Source organism: Andrena cerasifolii, chromosome 13 (assembly GCF_050908995.1).
Source record: "Andrena cerasifolii isolate SP2316 chromosome 13, iyAndCera1_principal, whole genome shotgun sequence".
Classification (NCBI taxonomy): domain Eukaryota; kingdom Metazoa; phylum Arthropoda; class Insecta; order Hymenoptera; family Andrenidae; genus Andrena; species Andrena cerasifolii.
Window position 1 is genome coordinate 770,558 of NC_135130.1, and position 23,536 is coordinate 794,093.

General features: G+C 36.3%; 1 protein-coding gene across 3 annotated transcripts in view; it reads right to left on the bottom strand.

The window, feature by feature from the left end:
- The window catches only part of LOC143375978 (E3 ubiquitin-protein ligase RNF220), a 508,099-nt gene that overhangs the window by 369,485 nt on the left and 115,078 nt on the right, over positions 1-23,536 (bottom strand). For 2 of the 3 annotated variants that reach the window (XM_076825730.1, XM_076825729.1), the window contains exon 4: positions 18,741-18,878. The exons of the other annotated variant lie outside the window; for it this stretch is intronic. In XM_076825730.1, coding sequence (XP_076681845.1) covers positions 18,741-18,878 — 138 coding nt within the window. The remainder of the gene's footprint in view (positions 1-18,740; positions 18,879-23,536) is intronic. 3 annotated transcript variants of the gene reach the window in all.

The window sequence follows — 23,536 nt, forward strand, 5'->3', positions numbered from 1 at the left end:
AAGGTGCGTCTCCACCAGCGTTCGCGAACTGTTCACGAACAGACGATTCCTAGGAAACTCAATTCCCATACCGTTCGCGAACAGTTCGCGAACGCTGGTGGAGACGCACCTTTATGTACTCATACGAACATCGTACACAAAAATAGTCTGATAAAGCCGACAGGCATGTTAAGGAGGCGAGAGTTGTGGTCCAGACTGCCAGAATACACGCAGGTTCGCACGACGTGCGAATAGTTAAGCAATTAATTAATTACAAGCGAAGTATAGACAGATGCAGATTCTCGTCTGTTCCGCTAGCTCGATCTCTTGCTCTCTATCTCCCTCCAATTTTTCTCCCTCCTTATACGCTATTGAGTAGAGACACACTTACTCTCGCACGAAGTTTGGGTAATTACAGACTGTTATCTCGTTTATTCTTCGACAACGCAGATAGTTTTTCATAAGAAATCTTGGTATTATAGAGAACAGACAGATTGTGCAACAAAGGAAGTCAGATGAGAAGGAACTGGAGGAGGAAATATCGCTAGATGATGAACTTGCAGAAGTTTTTGGACAGGATCCCTTAACTTCCAATGCCCTGAAAAATATTGGTTTGAGAAGGGTATTAAGAAAGAACAGAGCGATAACTTGCTCGAGAAATATGTAAGTCCGGTTGGCTTGTACCTAGGTCCCAAAATTAAATCAGGAGATCTCACTAAAATTACCGAACCATTCAGAAGCAGGGACCTGCATATGTGTAAGAGACAGCAATTGGCGGGTTCGGCCTTAAACTGCCTTGGAGCTGTCATGACCACCATAATCGACAGAGTACTCCTTATGGAAAAACTGCACGATGCTGGCAACCTCATCGTCGAACTAATGCACAGTCAGACAAGATCTAGAATGGCTTTCATCTTAGCAGGTGTCGATAAGGACACAAAAGCGATGCTTGAGAATACCAAGAGAAATGATATAAAAATTTAGCGGAGACGTTTAAGGAGGCCAGGAGCATGGAAAAGGTGGCAAATTCCACAAGGAAGCAGTCGGGCCGCAGAAATCAGTCGCAGCTAGCACCTAAACAGCCTGTAAACTCCAATAGCCTGCAGGGAAGAAGGCTGATCCCCAATCAGGCAGGCAACCGAGGTCACCAATCAGGCCAGTACAGACCACGTCTCACCTTCAAAAACAGGCCACGGAATCAGCCCTTCAACCAGCGAGTACAGTGTCAGGGACAGTCCAGATCACGGAGTCGGAACCGAACGAAATACTAAATGTACTTAAACCTGCAGAGAGGTTAAAGTTCTACGTAGATAATTGCAAAGAGATTACCTCAGATAGGTTTATTCTAAACTGTGTGGAAGATTATAAAATTTAATTTTATAAGGAGGTTAAACACGGAAAAATTCCAGTTTCAGAAGGTAGTTGATACCCTATTAGCGAATGGTGCAATAAAACGGTGTATGCCAGCGAAAGGGCAATTCTTGTCAGGCTATTTCCTAGTTCCAAAGCCGGATGGATCTGACCATTTTATCTTAAACTTAAAAAGATTAAATAAGTTTATTCAGGCTCTTCATTTTAAATTGGAAGATGTTAGAACTGCAGCAAGATTGATCTTTCCGGTTTTTTATGTGCCGATTGATTCACAGGACGCATACTATTTAGTATCACTGCATAAAAGGAGTCGACAATTTTGAAGGTTCGAATGTCTTCGTCAATTGTTTCAATTTACCTGCCTACCTTTCGGTTTGAGTTTAAGCCCGTTTATCTTTAACAAATTATTGAAGCCAGTTGTCAGTTTTTTAAGATCTAGAGGGTGTACCTCTGTGGTATACTTAGATGACTTCCTATGCATTGGTAAGAATTATGCAACATGTAAGAAAAATGTTGAGAACACAATCAATTTGCTGGAATATTTAGGATATTTAATAAATAAGCGTAAAAGTTGCACGGTCCCGTCAACTAAGTGTAAATTTCTAGGTGTCGTAACAGACTCAGGTCACTATACGCTCGAATTACCTAAAAATAAGAAAGAAAATCTAGTTAACTCTGTACGAGAATCAATCACTAAGAAGACGTGCACAATAAAGACTTTGCCAGGGTAATAGGTAAACTAATAGCAGCTTGTCCGGTGGTAGAATACGGCTTTATGGACACAAAATCACTAGAGAGGAAGAAGACATTGGCATTGGGGACGAATAGTCTTGACTATAATAGGAAAATCACTATTCCCAATTTTGTCTTGCCTGATTTGACCTGATGGATCCATAATTTATCACATGCAATGAATAGTTTTAAGACAGCGAACTTCACAGTGGAAATACATTCCGACGCCTCAAACACAGGTTGGGGGGCTATAAACGGTCTAGTTGGTTCTTACGGTTTTTGGGATAATGATCAGAAAAAGTACCACATTGCGGAAACATAAATCTGTATAGACTAAAGAGTCCTTGACTCGCGCTGTCATCCTCGGAGCGCCGAGTTTTGACGCATCCCAGACCACAAGGATCAGGCTCTTGAGGGCACACCATGGGTCTGACCGCTCAACGGTTTTCGCCAGCTATTGGGCCACCGGTGACGTCAAGGCCCGGGGTTTTTCCCACGCGTTGCCGAGTCGATATCGCCAAGCAGAGGAGGGCAGCGCCAACGCACCCCACTCCAAGAAGGCACGCGAAGGGCGCAATGGAAGGGTGTTGCGAAGTCGCGGGACGCTGATTGGGCAAGGCCCATTTTCCAGACCCGGAAGCAGGGCTGAGACACTTGGAGGATACTCGGCGACAAGCCGATGGCAGAAGACATTTAGATCTCACTAGAACTAGACAGAACTCGTGGGCACATAGGCCATTTTCGTACGAACGAATACAATTAAATTGTATCAAACGAACTCCACAGTTCCTTCGAAATCACCTTGTTAACTTTGTTTATGTTAAGTTTTTGTGTTAAATAAACAGTTTGAAAATCGATTGAACATTGTCCCTCTTTGAGGGTGGTCCTTCGTAGTCGGCACTCAGTTGCAAATTTAACAAACCCTGAACGAGTTCAACTCAACCACGGGGAATTAACAGTTGTAGTCGAATATTGGAAAAGTGGGACAGATAAAAACGGCAATCCCTTAAGGCGGTAGTAATCGTTTTCGCAAAATGAAGAAACGCAGACAGTTATACAGATGGGAGAATTATGTAGACGCAGGTGGGACGCCAAGAGATAAATTTATTATACTTACAGTGCCTCGCATTAATATTCGGACACTTTTTAAAATCGCTGATTTCGGGAATTTTCGCGATTCTCGACCTTATTCTGCGATCTTTAAACGTTTGTAGCTCAGAGCAACGTTAACCGATTTTGATGAAATTTTAGGCACGTATACAACTTACTACAATCTACAAACGGGTTTTTTGAATTTTCATTACAAGCTCACAAAAAAAAGTTTAAAAATCGACCTTTACTATTCTTTTCGCTATTCCAACCAAATACATTTTTTTTCAAAACGACGAAACGCGTCAGTTAGCAAACTAATCCTTCTAGATTCTAAAAAAACTCAAGTTGTTTGGACCAATTCTAAAAAAGTTATGCGATTTTAAAAAGTGTCCGAATATTAATGCGAGCCACTGTACATACATTACGGATTATATTCTTTGAAAGTTCATCGATGATATTAGGGTCGCTCCGAAACTGGGTGTTCGAAGCGGAAGAAAATATCGATTTGTCAACATTTAGAGAAGGATGATGATCGATATTTAATTTCAAAGAAGTACGCGGCATGGTTTCATATAAAATAACGTAATTTGTATCTCGCACGCAGCGACAGATTGCTGATGATCAAAATATGGCAATCGATAATTTCATTGCAATTTTAAAGTTGAATATTGACACTGCGGCCCGACATTAGCTATACAGGGTGAGAAAAAACGATTGAAGCGTTCGTGCAGTCCATACCTTCCACCACTCACAGTTACATAATTCCATCAGCTACTTTCGCTTCTCCATTTACTTTTAAAAGAATCGAGTGGACAGCTCGGACCAAGACAACAAGAAATTCATTTCTGGCCACCTAATCTTCATATTGCTGCTTCGAAATCTGATACCTAAAACTTGGTTTATGGAAATACAGAGTAGTCCACGCAGAGGGAATACAATCCCGGCCATTACTTACTATCCCGGGATTGCGGGATTTTTTAAAGTCTATCTCGGGATTCCGGGACTAATCCCGGACTTGGGTAATAGAAAATTTCAGTAATTAAAATGATTTATTATGTGTTAAAATTCCAAATCTTTATTTAAAGTAAATCAACTTACTTTCTATCATTAGTCTGAAACATAAGCTTAAATCATTTTTAACAATAAAAACAGTAGAACAATGAAGAATAATACAGTTTCGATAAGTAGATAATATCAGTAAACCATTATGTAGATTTTTGGAAATGCGTACGAAGAAACAGCAAAGTACCTAAACTACATATCTCCAATGTTTCGACTTTACGTGTTCATACAAGTTGCGATTTACAACTCCCACGATTTCGAAATAGCGGAATGTGAGAATATTATTCTAAAAATAAATATAGCTTAGTTAGTTATATGCAACTTAATATTATTATTTAGATAATTCATTATTATTATTGTCCTTATTATTATGAAATAACTATGTTTATTTATATATTTTTCAGGTGTTCATAACGTAATTCACATTTTTTAAAAAACCCGAAGTTTTTGGTATTATTTATAACAAATCCCGGGATTTTTGGAATCCAAAAAACAGCCGGGATCGCGGGATCACGCAACTTGCACACCTCGACTAACTTCTAAGGTATGCGTTGTATGAATTTTTTTTTTATACAAGAGTTACCCGGTTTGGAGGGACACGTTACGTAGGGCATGTACCTTTTTATAGGTGGAGGCGTCTCGAAGATTTCAAGGTCAACTTTGTTATTTTAAACGGAATATTATATTTTGTGTGCCAAAGTATTGAAGAATGAGTAAAAAAGTATTCAACATTATTAGTTCTAAACCTAATAGTTAACGAATAATTTCGCTTCGTTTCTTGAAAATTTACTTTGCGTAATATCAAGTTAGAGATTCAATATCATCAGATACTTTCTGTGGGGTACGTTAAAAAACATGGTGTACCGTGAAGCAGCAACAACCCTCAGCAATATGCAAGAACGAATTCGTGAAGCATGCATTGCGCTCGGTGGAAAAACAATTCAGAGTGCAGTTTGCTGGTTGAGGGTTATCCTTAAATCACGTAAGGCTTTTTTTGGGGGCGGGGGGAGGTGGAGGGAGTCCCGAAATTCTTACATTTTCTTACACGGGGGGGAGTTGGGTAGCGTCTTACGTAATATTTGTTAACCTAATTTTCAATAAATACAATTCATTTATCATTAATCTTCTGGAAAAGTAGTTTAAGTTTAAATTTCCCGGAATCGAGTTCAATGAATGATATAAAGCTTTAAAAGAATTTTAATCACTGAAAAAATGAAATGTAAATAATATTACGTAAGGAGGGGGTTGGAATATCAAATCTTACGAATTCTTATACTGGGGGAAGGAGGAGGTAAGAATTCGCCGAAATTACCCTTACGTAATTTAAGGACGACCCCTTGGTTAATCTACATTCTACTGCATCAACGAGCAAGTGGTTCGTTACAGTATTGCACACGACAGACGAACATAGGTTATATCGTTCGATTATAAATTAATAGATGGCATTACAAGTAAACCGTTCGCCTACCGTCGCAACGCAGCTGCAATTTGAATAACAACGGAAGTTCGGCAATTTGGAAATTCAAAAAGATCTGAAACTTTGCAGAAATGTAGCTCAAGTGACGCTAATAACGTAATCATTTTTTGATTCAGCAATAAAACAGTCCTAAGGGTGAAGAAGCCCCCTCAAAGATATTGTGAATTTTCATATTGCCGTGAATATCTGCGAACTGTAAAAGATATCTAAAACAAGTTCGATTCAAAGTTGTATGGCTTTCGATATCCTACAATATGGTGATAAAGAATTATCGAAGAAAAGGGTGGTGGAGATCAATTTTAAAAAAGAATAATATTTTTCGCAAATTCTTCATCGCCCCTTTGTACGACATAAAAAACCATAGAATTTCGAATTTAATATATTTTTTATATCTTTTACAGTTTCAAAGATATTCACGATAATCTGAAAACTTACTATATTTTCGAGGGGGTGTCTTCACCCTTAAGACCGTTTCATCGCCGAATCAAGAAATGGTTCGATATTAGTACTATCGCTCGAGTGACATTCCTGCGAAGTGTCAGATTTTTTTTTTAATTTTCAAGTTACCGAACTTCCCTTGCAAAAAACCAATTGCATGCAATGTCGTGGGTATAACTCCAGGAAATTCTTCAAATGTTTCCTTGAAAGATTAAAACTTAGGTTGTTCGACCACCGACACAACGCAACTGCAACTCAACCGATCAAAGTATTACATCCGCATAGTTACTGTTCAGTTGTATACGAATTGGACAGACGTTTTTAATTCAAATCTCGGCCACCAAAATAACTGCAATTCGATCCGAATTGAACGAATCAGCAACCAATCGCACTGCTATTGTACATATCAGTTTCTAGGCAACTGTTGTGTGATGTTTTTAACCATTAGTTGGCTTGTTAAAATTATAATAATGCGGAATAAGAATTTTGAGAAAAGTATCAGTGTTTGTACAATTATAAATTGATGGAATATTCTCGGAAATATATAACAGAAAATGTATGGGTCGAAGTATCGATTTGAAGTTAACGAAGGCAAGTTTCTGTTTATATTTTCTTGTTTAATATAGACATACAGTGGATGGCCAAATTATTATATTCAAGTAGTATAGTAAAGAGAGTTCTAACCCAAATTTGAGTTTTGCGTTCAATACACGTTCAGAGTGGTACGATAGACGTTCAATACACGTTCAGAGTGGTACGATAGACGTTTAATACACGTTCAGTGTGGTACGATACACGTTTAATACACGTTCAGTGTTGTACGATACACGTTCAATACACGTTGAAAGTGGTACGATAGACGTTCAATGCACATTCAGAGTGGTACTGGCACCATAGATGTATTGAACGTCTATCGTACCACTCTGAACGTGTATTGAACGTCTATCGTACCACTCTGAACATGTATTGAACGTCTATCGTACCACTCTGAACGTGTATTGAACGCAAAACTCAAATTTAGGTTAGAATTCTCTTTACTATACTACTTACTCAAACAAAAAGGTTTGAAATTTTGTAAGTTTAAGCGATGGAATGGCTGTATCTTTGCGAAAAATAGTCGCAAAAAATATTTAAAAACGCATTTTAACGCTTGAAGTTTCTAGTTTTTGAACCAAGAACTCAACTTTTTCATCTGTTTTAATACTGTTTTATCAAGATGAAGCGCAGGGAACAAAGTTTCAGAAATTCTGGCCAAGTTTGAACGTATGCACGGGCCAAAAAAGTTTTTTTTCGATAAATCCAACTAAGAGCTCTTATAGAGCAAACATTCCTCCTTAATTTCACTTTTTTTTAGTTTTGTTGTATGATTTTTATTGACCGAGTTATTCGCGACCAAAGCAAAAAGGTAGTTTTCACTTTGAACACCTCTAACGTGCGAACTCATGATCGTAGACGAATTTTCATGAGTGTTTTGGAAAGCTAAGAAAGTTTCCTTTCACAACCTTTAGTTTCCAATTTAAGATATATTTTTTAATCGTATTAAGTCCATTTCAGCCTGATCCCAAAAATTGACGAAAATGTTTTGAGTATAATAATTTGGTCACTCACTGTAGTACAAATAAATTATTCAATCATTTATGTATTAACCGGTATACATTTGTACAATTTTTCCATTGCCAAGAGCTACTCGCGAGTCCAGAAAATCATCAGATAAATAATCGCCTAATTTTGGGGCATTTGACGCATCATCAATTGTGTTGTCGTCTTTCTGTAAATAGAAAAGTGTTTCTTCGAAATTATCTTCTTCTCTATCATCGTGAACCACGTATGGGTTCCCTTCTCTTTTGCGAATAAAGTTGTGCAGAATACAGGCAGTATCTATGTTATTTATTGATTTTTCATTTTTACACCGAATTGCAATCAGTAAAGCCTGGAATTTTTGGGTCATCGTATCAAAAGCATATTCAACAGTTTTTCGAGCTATACTTAGTCTATAATTAAAAACTCCAATTCTGTGGTTCAATCTTCTCTTTGCAAATGGTCTCATGAGATATCTTTGTAATGTACATGCCTCGTCAGCCACAAAATAATATGGAAATTTCGCTTCAATATCGTGCAATGGTAATGACTGAGGATCAGGAAAATCTAATCCTTCTCTTTGTAGCCAATAATCCATTCTTGATGCTTTAAAAATCCCACCGTCTGTATTTCTACTGGAATATCCAGTATCTATCATAATAAAATTTCCATCAGCATCAGCCAGTAATACCAATGAATGAAAGCCTTTATAATTAAAGTCTTCTGATCCACTTCCGAACAGTTTTTATATTCGAATGTTTCCCATCAATTGCTCCCACACAATTTGGGAGATTCCAAAGCTCTTGAAACCGTTCTGATATTTCTTTTCAACGGTTTTTATCCGCTATTGGCATATATTTTTTACGTAAACAATTGCAAATTACGATAGAATTTTGTGGGATGATTCTTCCAATGTTATTATTTCCACGGGCAAAATAAAATGAAAGTGAAGAAAAAGAGCACCAAGTAGCCAAATATCTGAGACCACAATACTATCGGCTGCGCGACATGCAAAATAATGGAGCGACAGCATTTGTCTGTTTCAATTTCAAAATGCAAGGAAAAATTGGAGAAATTTAAGGACTGTTCACAACTAGGCACTTACAACTAGGTGCTCGTGGCGGATAAAGGAAAAAATCACAGTATTTAAATGATATAATGCAGTTTGTTATTCCATTTTTAAAGCCTGTCAATTTACCACCCCAGCTTCTTTCACTAATGAAAGTTCGAGTACTAAACAGGTAACGATAATCACGAATTAAATATGGAGGATGAACCTCGATCAAGGAATCATGTTCCGAGCAAAAGCATTTTATTTAAAAAAGGTACTGATAGCGGAGGGGGTGAGAAAAAAAGACAAGAATTGTCTGGTGCGAACTAAACGTTCATTGACTTTTGTAAACTTCGGGAAAGCAAGGAAAATGACGCAAGAAATCATTCTTATTGAGTTTACTTCCTGAGCTACGCATAATGAAGGATAAACAAATGCGTGTTTTTTAGGAGAAAAGTGGTCGCACTAATTGATGAAATTTCAGAAAGCAGACCTGCCTGTAATTCCAATGCAAACAATAGATTCGAAATCATTTCATGTATACACACCGAGAGATTCATCATTCGATATTAACAACTAAGTTACAATTGCCAACGGCTTTCACTAATAATCTCCAACATTAAATTAATTCTGCCATACAATTTTGAACACAATACTCTGGATGTATTTGAAATAAAATTCCTAATAAGAATTTTATAAAACATTTACCTTAATGTAATTAGTAAGCTATCTTCAACACTTATGCTTATTCTATAATTTGTACTCTTTTTGTATAAAAAAAATTGAATAAGCATAAGTGTTGAAGATCGAATTGTTTTCACTAATTCGATAAAAAGTTTTCTAAGTTTCTGTAAAATGATAATTCTTCTCTTCCTTTTCTAATCCTTTCGCTAGTATAAATGCTCGCCTATTATTGTTTTTACTTATAAGTGGATGAATCCACCATTTTCGCCTTCAATTTTATTTGTTTTTGGTGTACCAGTACGCAAATGCAACGTCTACGTTATCCGAACTACTCAACATCGTGAATGCAACTGGTTGAAAAGAAGCTGCTTTGACGAAAATCAAAATCATACGATTGATTCACGACATTGCGTGCAAGTCGTTTCTTACAAAGTCGAATGTTCCTAAAATTTTTATTTCGGTTTTATTTATCATACTTTTTTCATCGATATAAAGTAAATTTATCAAAGGAAAGAAGTTACTTTTGCTTTCAAACGCTGTACATTTTTCAATTTTTCATGTCTTTCTCTTTAAAATAGGTTCAATCCCAGCGTAAATTATCTAACTTTAAGAAATTTTTCTTATTCTTGCAATCAGATGACTGTGACAGGTGCTACACGTTACGTCAGCAGGAGTTACATCGTCGAAGAGAATAACAAGATTCCACAATAATTAATAAATAATAAAGATCGACATAAAACAAAATTCTACAAGTTCAGAGATGCCTCTTTATATACCAAAGGAATTTAATTCAATATATAAAAAAAAATTAAATAAAAATCATAAATATCAGTTATGTACTTTTGGGGCTGTTACACGTAGTGTTCCTGATTCCTCCATATTTTTTGTTTCTCGAGAAATCAGAAATGAGATCATATTTCCAAAAATTATATTTTTGGAAAATGTTGATAATATTTATCAAAAACACAAGGAAACTTTAACTAAATGATTATTCCTGTCTAAGTTATACAAAACTTGTGTAAATGAAAAATAGATATTAAATATAGTTGGTAAATTTATTTATTTAATACAAAATTTGTACAAAGCGAAACATTACTTTTTGGTTTTAAAATTTATTTTTTAAATAGCACAATGCGTCTAATGTAGCATCAGCGAATCTATTTCTTTTTTGTGGCAAAATCTGTTACTGTTATATTTTGACATTTTATTATATCTATATCTTGGCTGTTAAATGAAAAAATGCGTCTTTTGACACTTTTAGAAGAAATTCTGGATCATGAAAAAATTTTATACGGGATACAATAGTCTTATCTCCTCTTTTCAATATTTCTTCTTGAATGGCCACAAGAAACTCATTGGGTACTTAATCCAGTATACAATTTTTCTAAATTTTTAAATAAGAATTTACGAGCACCTTCAGCAGTTAATAATATCGAATCTTCTGTACTGTGATTTTCTATTGGAATTCATATAGGTTCTAATGTTATTAATAAGATGTATTATAAATTGTAGATGTGTTTATATGTTCGCGATTAACTAGTAATACATTCATTTACGAAAATAAATGAGATTTATAATATTTTTCCTAGCCTTAAGTTTCTCGAGAAATAAGAAATTAGCAATTATAAAATTTCTCGAGAAGGAACATTAGTTACACGAAAATGGCCCCTTAAAGTGGAAAAGTAGAAATTTGTATATTGGATCAGCGAATAATTGTGCAAAATTTCCTAAAAATCGGCGTGTAACACTTACCGAAAACATCTCGTGTAAACTGAAAAATAGGACTGCCTTGCATGTGGCTCTGACATTATTCGCTGTTTTTGGATTTTTGTACCGGATCGAAATATGCCTATCCATCATATTTCATTAGGGTTTATACAAAAACCGACTTTTGAAAAAAAACCGGCTTTCGAATTCCACTATTCCCAAAAACCGGTTAAACCGGTTTACGAATTTTTACAAAAAATATAATTAAAATAGTAAATAAATACATGTATTTATTTTTAAAATTTTCAGTTTGCTTAATATTATGGAATTTAAAAATATATAACAAAATAAAATATACTCTATCTATAAAGAACCAATGTAAACAATTATAATAACTAAAATCCGTACAAAATATAAATCTTTTAAAAGGTGGTACCCAATTATAAATCTTTATTCCATTTAGTATTTTTTTCTGAAAATATAAACTCATGGATAGTAGTTTTACAGTAAACTGTTACCTATTACAATATGCTTGTGTCCGAGGCGATTTCAAGTCAAAATGTTAACGTTTTTAAATAAATAATTAATTCATTTCTGCATATTTAGTATAGTATATAAAACTGATTCTTTAAATTTAAACCGGTTTTCGAATTTTACAAATTTATAAATAAAAACCGGTTGTCAAACCCGGTTTTTTAAAACCGATAAACCCTCTATTTCATATTTCGGTTATTGCAGTTGCATCTACGTTTGTCGATTTCTCGGGTGTGTAGTAACACATTCACGACGATATTAGATAGAAAAGAGAGGAGACTTTTTGGGGATAGTCAAAACTACCCTCTCCGTTTCAACTAGACTGAAACCGGCAACGCGTTCATCTCGTAGGATCCATGCAATCACGTGAAACGACCATTTACGCCGCGTTTATGAAAAATAATACCTCCGTTCTGGTAAGGCTGGCGTCGTTTCAGCGCAACGATGATCGAGGAGAATGAGAACGCTTGAAACGAGTCACTGTTCTTGCCTTCGAAATTCCGTCCTCATAGGCGAGTCATCTGCATCTTGGCGTGAAATCGTCGAATGCATAATTTAGAAGCTTTTGCAGCAGAGGAATTTGCATGCGGAACAATGTGTTTCGAACTAGGGTGGAATTTTTTTCATGCTCGCTTAGGATATGCGCTCGCAACCTGGATCGCTTCTAAAAATTATTATAGTAACAGCATACAATTTTTTTCACGCATTGAAAGCCACGTTTCCCTGACAATAAGCAAGAGACAGATTCGCTGGGCGATGGACGTACACAAAGGTACATCGAGGAAAGTTCTAGGTTAGTCAAACTAATTATTAGTGCCACAAAAGAGACGATTAAAAACGTGTGCTGGATTAGTACAAAATTTCATGTGACAGCCACTGTGTTAGAAATGTTGTTTCGTATTATTAAACAATTTTTTTCTTGCTTTGTGAAAGATGTCTGTGGTGTATTCACGGTGCTCGCACGGTGTCGGGGTACGTTAGGGTGGGGACACGAGAACAGGCAGTTCACAGCCGGTGTTTACGCGTAACGTGTGGGTACGCGATATGATAGACTTTGTAATCTTATAATCATATAAAATATTCACTAAAGTTACATGTATGTTTGGTTAATCCCCCAGTATCACAAGACGTGACAATGTCTTTCCTAGAATCGTATCTCTCTTCTCGCACTCAGCAGGTTATGCTTAACCAGTTCATGCCTACGGTCTCATCTATTCGCGCGGTTAAACATGGAGTAACTCAAGGCTCAGTACTTGGGCCACTGCTATTTGGTATTTACGTAAGGGATCTGCCCTCGGTCTGTCGCAATTGCCGGGTTTATATGTACGCGGATGACACTCAGCTGGTTAAGGATTTTGATATTGGCGGGGCTGATTCTGCTAAACGTGAGATGGCTACCGACCTGCTATGCCTCACAGTTTGGGCTGACTCTCACGGTTTGCAGTTAAATCCCGCTAAATCATCTTTATTAGTGGTGGGCTCTCCCGCTCTGCGTCAACAGCTGTCTTCTTTTGTTATTTCCTGGAGCTCTGCATCTCTTTCTGTGCAACCTACCGTCAAAATTCTCGGTGTTACCCTAGATCCTCAGTGGTCTTTTGATCAGCATGTAGCTGTCTTGTGTCTTTCTGCTTTTGCTCGTCTCCGGTTCCTGTATCCTTCTCGTCGCATTCTGTCTACCCACACCAAGCTCTCGCTATGTCAGTCACTTGTTATTTCTCTTCTTGACTACGCCGATGTCGTGCACGGCCCTTGTCTCTCTACTCGTCTCTCGTCTATAGTTCAACGTATCCAGAATTGGTATGTCTTCGTTATTCCTATAATGTCCGTAAGTTTGATCATATTTCGCCGTGTTTTCTTAGCTCCGGCTGGCTCAATGTCAGACAGCGGTGGATCCTCCACCTGTGCTGCATCGTACAAAAGGCTCTGGAATCTGAGACACCTATCTAAGTGAATTACTATGCAGTAACTCTTCTCAGCACGCTGCTTATGCAGCATCTACTAGGCGTGGTGCTGACCTGTATGTGCCTGCTCATCGTACGGTCAAATTTACGGGATCTTTCTCCTATTTATCCTGCTGTTACTATAATTCTCTTCCTTTGGAAATTCGTTCTCTGTCCTCTATCCCCGCTTTTAAATGCGCTGCCCGTTCTTTTATTCTCGTCCACTATCCGTAACTCCCCTTGTCTTGCGGTTCTCTCTCTCGCTCTACTGTTGTTTCGCTAGCTTTATTTCTGACGGATAATATTTTGGAGTTAGGTTGCAAAACAGCAGGTACTTATCACATAATTTATGTAATTTGTGGTGAATAAAGTCGATTTATTATTATTATTATTATTTTTATTTCTCTTTTCCTAACAGCAATATTAAAAATATTCATAATCTGAATACGAAGGGCCAACAGCGACTTCCATTATTTTAAATTCTGTAAATATTTATTGAAAACATAATTTTATGAAAGTACTTGTGAACGAATGAAAGTTAGCAACCTCAAAATCTCTATTATGAAAGGCTATTTTTTATCACGCTGCAGTTTAATTTTACTTTTTATTACTATATCGTCTATTGATATTTTATTTCCATATTATCCATACTACCAAGTCTTTCCGACCCCTTAAATTGTAATAAATGATTAGTTACATAATATGAAATCGAGAGATATTTGTGCTAAGCTCTTATATACATTTCGCCAGTTAATATTATACGAGCGAGGCTCGTGTAGCGTAACTTTGTAATAAAGTACAGTAACTATTAATATATAGAATCTTCACAATATTGCGTGAAAATTCGTGTTATCGTAGCGTTAACCAGACCGTATGAATTTTTAGAATGGTCGCAAGTGCTTAGTCCTAATCCTATACAGCCACATACATTACCGGCGTAAACCAACCTAGAGTCGCCTGACAAAAGCGCAAGCCCATTTACAATCGGCTTGGTTAGATTTGTGGACACGAAGATGAGTATAGCTCGTTGGCTTAGTCCGTGCAAACGCGCAAGTCGATGTTGCAGTTGGATTTTGGGAATCGATGGACACTCTAAGCGCTGAGAATTCCTCAAATGAACAGTACGATCGATACCTTGGTACCAAGTGCCAACATATCGTTAAGATAATGAGATCAAATGTCCTTCAAAAGTGTCTGGTATAAATTCTGATACAATTTGAACCGATGACATTCGTCCAATCGATCATAAATCACACATTAACGCAGTATTTGTTTTATTCCCTACTTCAACATTGTTTAAAATGACTATTCAAGTTTACTCCTGCTTCGGGTTTCATTGTTGCAACCAGTAGGGTTGTTATTACTCAAAGAAGCATGTACCTATTTCGTAGGAAATTTGTGTCTAATCTTATCCTGTGATGCCATATTACCGTTGTGTTCAAAGATAACAATGTCAAGTCTATGGAGTGATTTTAGATTAAAGAACATGTTATGACTGCTATACAACCTTGTTAAACTTTCGTTAAAATTGTCGTCTTTAAAAATAGACTTTTATTTAGTTTGTAATTCCAAGTTTCAAGATAAAGGGAGGGGTAACAAATTCCCATATAGGTGAGTATATGTACGTCGGAGGCACCCTTAAGTGGGACATCAATGGTATCCTAAAATATGAAGGCGCCAAATATGGTCACATTTGACGGGTTAAGGGGGAATCCTATTTTATGGGCTGAAAACATAGCAATATTTAGGATTTTTTTTTAAGAAACTAGCATTTCGATTCATCTGAAATTTGGACCATGTTTTTATGCATCCATGAAGAAGTTGCATTTTTTTTTATTCATTTTTAATAATAAATATAGGAGTTGTGCGTCACGCCGCGCAAAACTCGTTGTCCGCTTGTGTGCATGATATTTACCTTCCAGGTAATCTGAAACAGAAAAATGAAACGGCGTTTTACTTTGTACATATGTAGCTTCAATTGGGTGAACCAGAATATCGCTAAGTTTTATACTTCTTTTGTTATATAAGAAAATTGGCGTAAAATTGGATTGCAAAGATTAAAGGTTCAGACCTTTCAGTTTGAAAACTCTCTACACAGCTCAATAATTTTTTTTGTTTTTTGCTGGTTCATCAATTTCAAGCTACATATGTATAAAGTAAAACGCCGTTTCATTTTTCTGTTTTAGATTACCTGGTAGATAAATATCATGCACACCAACGGCCGGCGAATTTTTCGCGGTGTGATGGTCGATCATGCGTAACGATTATATTTATGGTTAAAAATTAATAATAAAAAAACTGCAGCTGCTTCAAAGATGCATCAAAACATGGTCTAAATTTCAGATGAATCGAATCGCTGATTTCTTAAAAAAAAAAATCCCAAATGTTGCTATGCTTTTAGCTCAAAGAATAGGATTCCCCCCTTAAAGGGGCTAGGCAGTCAGAAACTCGATTTTTTGTTGTATTTTTCGAAAGTACCATCCTTCCCGAGTAAAATGCCGTTTGGTTGATGGTAAAATTCGCAAAATTAAGGATTTTACAGCCGAAAAGGTCGAGCGCGTCATAAACCGTTTCTGCGCGCACGCAGGTAGACTAATTCCTCTTTCGAAACTTTAAACGCGTTTTTCTCGGAATCATATTTCCTCTTCGTTTTGCATTGATTGCGAAAAAGCGGAGGTACAAGTCAATTTAAAAAAAAAAATCAGCATATGTGAAACATCTCTAGTTACGACCTGAACCTACGCGTAAGTCTGTGAAAACTTCTGTTTTGGCAAAAAAAAAAATAAAATGTCTCTTTTCCCTGGCGAAAAATCAAGTTTCTTTAAAATTTGCCGTTTTGCAGCCGCCATTTTCATAATTTTGATCTTTTATCTTTTTCAATAGGTTCAGGGCAGAATGGGGGTCAGGGCATTGTATCAATTTCAGAGAATATTTCACAATTCAATTTATATCATTATATATCTGGCCTTGCAGCGCTGTCATACACATGAATATATTATTCAAATAATTTTTTTTTCACTGTTTATAGTATGAACTAACATTATCCAAAAGTACTAGTCACAATTTGTATTCATTTCCTTGTAATTAATTCGCAAAAAATACTTGATTTTCGAGAGATCTGACTGCCTAGTCCCCTTAAGGGGAGCCCTATTTAGGACGCTAGAAATAAGGTGATCCTTGGGAATTTTTTTCTGAGAAACTGTTAAGCGGATCTTTTCCAAACTTTCAGGTTATTTTAGTTCACATTCCAACAATAAAAATTAATTTTTTCGTTACAAAGTGTTCGGTAGAAATGGAGATATAGGAACACGTTCGTTAGGACTCGCGCGCCGGAGTTGCAAATTTGCGATTGTAATGGTGGCCCCAATTCTTCCCTGAAATTAAAAACCAAGGATTTTCTTATTTCTAGTACAATTAAATTGTCGATGAACCTAAGAAACGGGAAAAAAGTTAAAAGTTGGCAAATTCGTCGGACTTGAAAGAAAAAGTTACGATTCTGCTCCAAGATATTTCGTACTATTTATGGAAAAAGACTTGTTCAATTCAATTTATTTATGATAGTTATAGGTCCATCGACAATATAATTATACTAGAAATAAGAAAAACCTTGTTTTTTTTTATTTCAGGGAAGAATTTGGACCATCATTAGAATCGCAAATTTGCAACTCCGGCGCACAAGTCCTAACAAACGTGTTCCTATATCTCCATTTCTACCGAACACTTTTTAACGAAAAAATTAATTTTTATTGTTTGAATGAGAACTAAAATATCCTGAAAGTTTTGAAAAGATCCGCTGAACAGTTTCTTAGAAAAAAATTCCCAAGGATCGCCTTATTTCTAGCGTCCTAAATAGGGCTTCCCCCTTAAGTACATTAATGATACCCTAAAAAATCAAGGCGCCAAATGTGGTCTCGTTACAATGCACCTGTGGTGAGTGGCGAAATCACATTTGACGGGTTCAGCGTCAAGGACATCAAGGCGTTCCAGTTGAGTGTGACTCAGAAGACTCTCCACATACATCAGAGTATGCTGCTACAGTTTCCTCTGACAGCAATCTCGAAATTACAAGCTTTCAGTCTATCTTTGAAAATGTTTTCCGTGATTTATCATTCCAGGATAAACATGGAGCCATCTGATTTCTCTTAACGAGACTTTTTCAATGGTGCATAGCAAATGCTGCATGCTCTTTAGTAAAACATCAATCTATAGACTTAACATTATTCCTTATTAAAGTCACCGTGTATCAGCACTTTTGCCGGGTAATTTTTGTGATTTTGATAGAGATACCACGGTTTCTATAAGTGAAGTATAGCGATGAACGAATTACTTGTAATCAATGACTCGTCAAATAATCCGGAATCTTATTAATAATAAATTGTTCCGACATGTAAGCTTATGCTTTGTTTATGGTATTAAATAATGGATGTACATTGACTGTTAAAAGTATGAGTGCAAACTTTATTAAAATAAATGTTCATGTCACATATTAATAATGCGTAGTTTTGTTAAAAGAGTGCTAGTCATTCATACATCTTGTCATTCCCAGATAGAACATTTATTTTCTTTTCTGTCTACTTGGAATATTCACTCCTCGCCAGTATAATAGTAATTCAAGTCACAGCAAAAGGAGTATTAAATAATTCACTGAAGAAAACATTAAAGGACTGTTCTCCGATAAGCACGCAACAGCGTATCCCTTCAATTATTTAGACGGGATAATTTTTACTCAAAGCATAACCAGCTACTACTGTACTTAGAATCAACATCAAGAACTATTACGCGTATGAAATACAATCGGGTCGACTAATTCCTACGAACAGTAGCGTTTGATGCAGATTAGGGCCGCACATTACTAAACAAACACTTGTCCTAGGACTATCGTTTATTTCAGAATCGTAATCGGCGATACAGCAGGAGTAGAGGCTTATTTATGTTTCTGGTAAATTACAATATGTGACGCCACGTTAGCCGTTAAACGTTGAACGGGGGAATCACAGGAAGACGCACCATGCTCGGAGTGCGTGAATGCTTGTCGAGCAAATCTGTTCTATCTGAGATGGTAAGTAGCGGTAATGAAGATGGCTGGTAGGCCTACCTTGGTCGAATACAAGGCAGCGGGTGGTCTTGGCAGCGAGTCCCGGGGGCAGAGCGAACCTGTAGGCTGGGCCCAGCGACAGCCCTAACCCCAGACCGAGCGCCTCCGCGCCGCATCGGCCCCCGAACACAGGCCCCACTAGAATCACCCACATAAGAACGGTCATCAGTCATCGCCATCGTCATCAATATCATCAATACATCGCTACATATCATTTGAATATACACAGGAGGGAGCGCAATGCGTGGTACAAAAGAAATAAAGATGGCTCTGCCTGTAGAAATTTGACTACCTGTTATTTTATATTTCTGCTGCTATGTTTGCATTTGAGGAATACAAAGGAAAAGCATGGTAAGTCCAGCTTTGTTGACTTTCTGATTTTCAGGCCATCTGGTGGCTAAAAGGAAGTACTTTAATATGAGGTAGTTGAAAAGGGGAACAATCTTTTAAGTTCAAAGATATTAGTCTTTTTAAAATAGGTGTAGGTGCAGGAAAATAGCATGGCAAGACCAAATGAAACAGGGGAATAATTTGAAAACTTGATATTAAATATTCAGCCATTGGAAGAGTTTGAATCGATTGGAGAAGTTGAATGACAATTTAAGGGTAACCTAAGAAGAGATTTTTATTTGAAAAAATAATTATTAACAGGGGAAAAAACTGATAGTCCACCAAGTTTGTGAAAAGCCAATGGCATAAAGAATGTTAGGACAATCAATATTTTCGAAATGTTTAAAGGGGTAATAAACACACATTTAATCCCTAAACCAAATAAAAACACAGTTTTGGTAACATGGGATCGGTTGAGCGCGTTTTGCACTTTGAAATTGCTCCCCTATAAGAAACGGAAAATGTGACGTATCATGTTTTTCCCCTGTGGTCTTCATTTGTAAACATGATGGTCAGGGTAAAGAAAATAGATCACTGTATTTGTGTAAAATATTAATTTTTTTATTGTGTTCGAAAATGATTGAAAATATCTGTTTCGTAAATTAACGAGGAATGAATGAAAAATATGAATGTATTTTCATTTCTTAATCTTTCAGATTCTTGTACAAATTTTCCTTTTAGTTTGCAGACGATTTTCAACTGTTCTTTTTGTAGACTTTCTTTTTACTATTAGTATTCTCTATAGTATCTTTAATATTAAATTTTTTAAGATAATAAAGAACTAACAATCTCTAAAAGATTGTTCTATTATTTGTATTCGACTTCCATCCATACATGGGGGTATTAGTGTGCAAGTGGTAGTAGCACGTAATAGACAGGCACATCAGTCAAATTGTATAGACAAATCTGCAGCATTGGTTGGGTCTAAAATGAAGCACAGAAAGATTTTATTCGACATTTTCGACTTATTTTTACATATAGCATCGACCATTTTGCGATTCTACCACGAATTATACCCCACCCTGTGTATATATATATATATATATATATATATATATATATATGAATTTGCTTTAGGCTTTGTATATTGCATATTATTATATAATATATATATATTATATATATATATAATAATATGCAATATACACAGCCTAAAGCAAATTCAAAAGAAGATTTACCAAGCCAACCCTCGTACCATAGTTTACTATTACTTCATATTGAATTTACAATAATAAATTTTAATAATATTCCTTATTTTGTGAGCATTCATATTCTATTTCTACACGACTCCATCTTTTAAACAACAGGTATAAATATTTTGTATCACAATTATCCTTTCCAATAATAGAGCAGATATTTTCATAAGTTTTTGAAGTAAATATGAATTTTGTTTCTGATTTACAACACTTTTCGTCCGTGGTACAGCAATTTTATCTTTTTGAATTGTTTACTGATTATGAGAATGACCGTTTTAGTCTTTTCTGTGCAATCGTATGTAGAAAAAGAGCGCCAAAATAATTAATTATCGTGAAGGAACACAAGATAAACAAGTACTTTATCCAAATACCGCTTTCAAAAAGAAGTCATATTACGCTTCTATCTGCTACTTGCTTTCCGTGAAAAAAAGCACGGATTAGATAGAGAAATAGATGATAAAATAAAGAATAATACATGTATTGAGCAAACGCAAAAATTACTAAATAGGATCGTAAAATTTGTTGTTATGGTAAGTAAAATGTTTAACACATAGATCTGTTTATTGTACAAAGAGCTTTAGGTAACTGACTTCTTATAATATGTAGGGGAAAGCGGGGTAATTCCGGCTGCATAAACAAGAAATACTATAACATTTGAGCAAGTTAGCATTTGTTAATTTTTTTATATTTATTGATATTTTGAAGTGTCTAGTTTGTATTAGTATGGACGAGAAAGCATTTTACGCTGTAACAAAATTGGAAACGTTAATATAAAAAATATCGTTTGACTGGATGTGAGAAAACTGTGAAATTAATGAAAAAAAATATTCTTTTTTCATTTAAAATTAATTAATACATGAATCACAAATGTATTCTTCAGAGACATCCCATTCTGAACTTTCTTCATGTGCCCATGGACCACATGCTCGATTCAAAATTCAATTTTTTTCTATCTCAGTTTCCTTTTACCCCCCTTTTGTGTTTCTTGATGTGGTAACGCGTCTTAAATATTCCTGGCTTCATTCTGCCTTATTCCGTATTCTGCGCACAGCGTGTACTACCGCAAGCTTGATTTTTTAAAATAACGTTCCTGAAATCGTTCCATCCTTTTGGAACGCTTGCTTTACTGAAAGGAATTCAATGAATCTGTTGATATTTTATTAGATCAGTCCTAGGGTGGGAACAGCGTCAAATCGAGGATCAAAAGTGTAACTTCGAATATTATTATTTGGTATTAAAAAACGAATAAATTGTTATGTGCATCTCTGAAAAGAACATTCAGTCAGATTTAAAACAACTGCAAACATAAAATGGTATCTCAAAGCAGGGCGGCAATATTGAAAGCGGAAGGGTGGTGCTTGTTTATGCGTTTACACGGCCGCCCTTTTTTTACAATTTATTACGTGGCGCAATGAGTTCTTTAAAAAGCACATATTTTCTGCTGTTGTGTACCCTTTACCAATTTATATCGACGTGGAAGTGGTAGAAATGATAGAATACAAATCACGATGTTATCAAACTTTCAATATTAATGGTTTCGAAAAGAAGTTTTATTGTATATTTTCGATTTATATTCGCATGGAAAATTATCTTTTCACCAATAGTACATTTTGCAGGGAGAGCCTTTATACAATATTTCTTTAACATTCAGTCACTGACAATTCGTGGTTGCTCTTTTCAAACTAGCGCCTAAAAAAAAAGCGGCTTACCCAACTGTAGAAATCAATTAAGTTTGAAACATCGTTGCCGAGCAGAGGTGTTTTGCAAAAGGAAATGGTCTCAAGAAAAAGTACTTGAATTAATCAGAGAATCGGAAAGATGTGTCTGTCTGTGGTTCATGCATGTATGTATACAACACATGTAGTACTGGACACTATTTTTTGTCGATCAGTCACGCTCGAAAAGGTATCATCTGATACAGGGTTGACCAACTGGTGGCTCGCGAGCCACCGGGGGCTCTTCCGCTTTGCTGCTACGCTGAACGGCCCCCCTCCAAACCTACCGGACTCTGACGATCGCAGTCGAAAAGAAAAGGAAAGAAGGAGAAATCCACCGCGATCGTCAGAGTCTGGTAGGTATGGAGGGGGCCGCTCAGCGTAGCAGCAAAGCGGAGGAGCCCCCGGTGGCTCGCGAGCCACCAGTTGGTCAACCCTGATCTGATACATAAATGGCATTGTTTTAAATTATCAATTATTAGTTGGAAGAAGATGGCGTATTGTTTCAAATTTAACAATCAGTAAACAAGTGACTCTTCAAAGCGACAAACTTTATCGCCAAGAAAATGTGTCGCAATAAATTGGCTCCCAGTTATAAGTTTTCTAAAGTTGTATGCAAATTTCGTGCATTCAAATTGTTTTCTCTGTCTCATTAACTTCTTGCATGATTTTCAAGAAGATTGTATATGCCTTTTCTTTGTATTTATGTTTCAATTAGTGTATACATAATCATATATTCGGAAAAAATAGTGTCAAGCACTATATATGTATAAATACATATATAACCCGATTAGAATTCTATAACTTTAAATGCGAATCATTCTCTAAGAAGAATGTCACTGTGTGTTTTAAAGAAAATCTTTTAAGGTGCGTCTCCACCAGCGTTCGCGAACTGTTCACGAACAGTATGGGAATTGAATTTCCTGTTCGCGAACTGTTGGCTGGTGAGGACCCACCTTTATATGACATATTATAAGCGGGACGCAAAATTGTCTGAATTGCGTCATGTTTGGTTTCATATTTATCGGAAAGATCTCGCCAATGCGTTGGAAATATTTTCGTCGCGATAGAACAAAAAAAATACAAATGTTGGATTACTTTAAAGTGAATATTAGCTTCTGTCACAGGCATTATCCCTTTGGAGTGCCTGCCAGCTGGTGGTCGTAAAGGGTCGCCTGTTTATGAGCACTGCCAGAAATGGAGGGGGTGCGGATCAACAGAATAACACCAGAAAATTGCAGTAGGAACATCGAAGAACATTGGCCTGAGTTATCCGCTGTGTTCGTACTCTGATTTTTCGAATTCTTTGTCCGGAAGATTCTATTTCATGTAATCCCTGGGTTTAGTTAGATTAATAGTTTGTTATTGGCATTTTCTTATTTCCGCTACGCAATCTGGTGGCGAAAATTAAAGCAGTCTAATCGGGTTAGCTGTCACATGTAATTGGCAGTATTGGGAATTTTGACTGTTTGATGATCGATTTTGTAAAATTTAA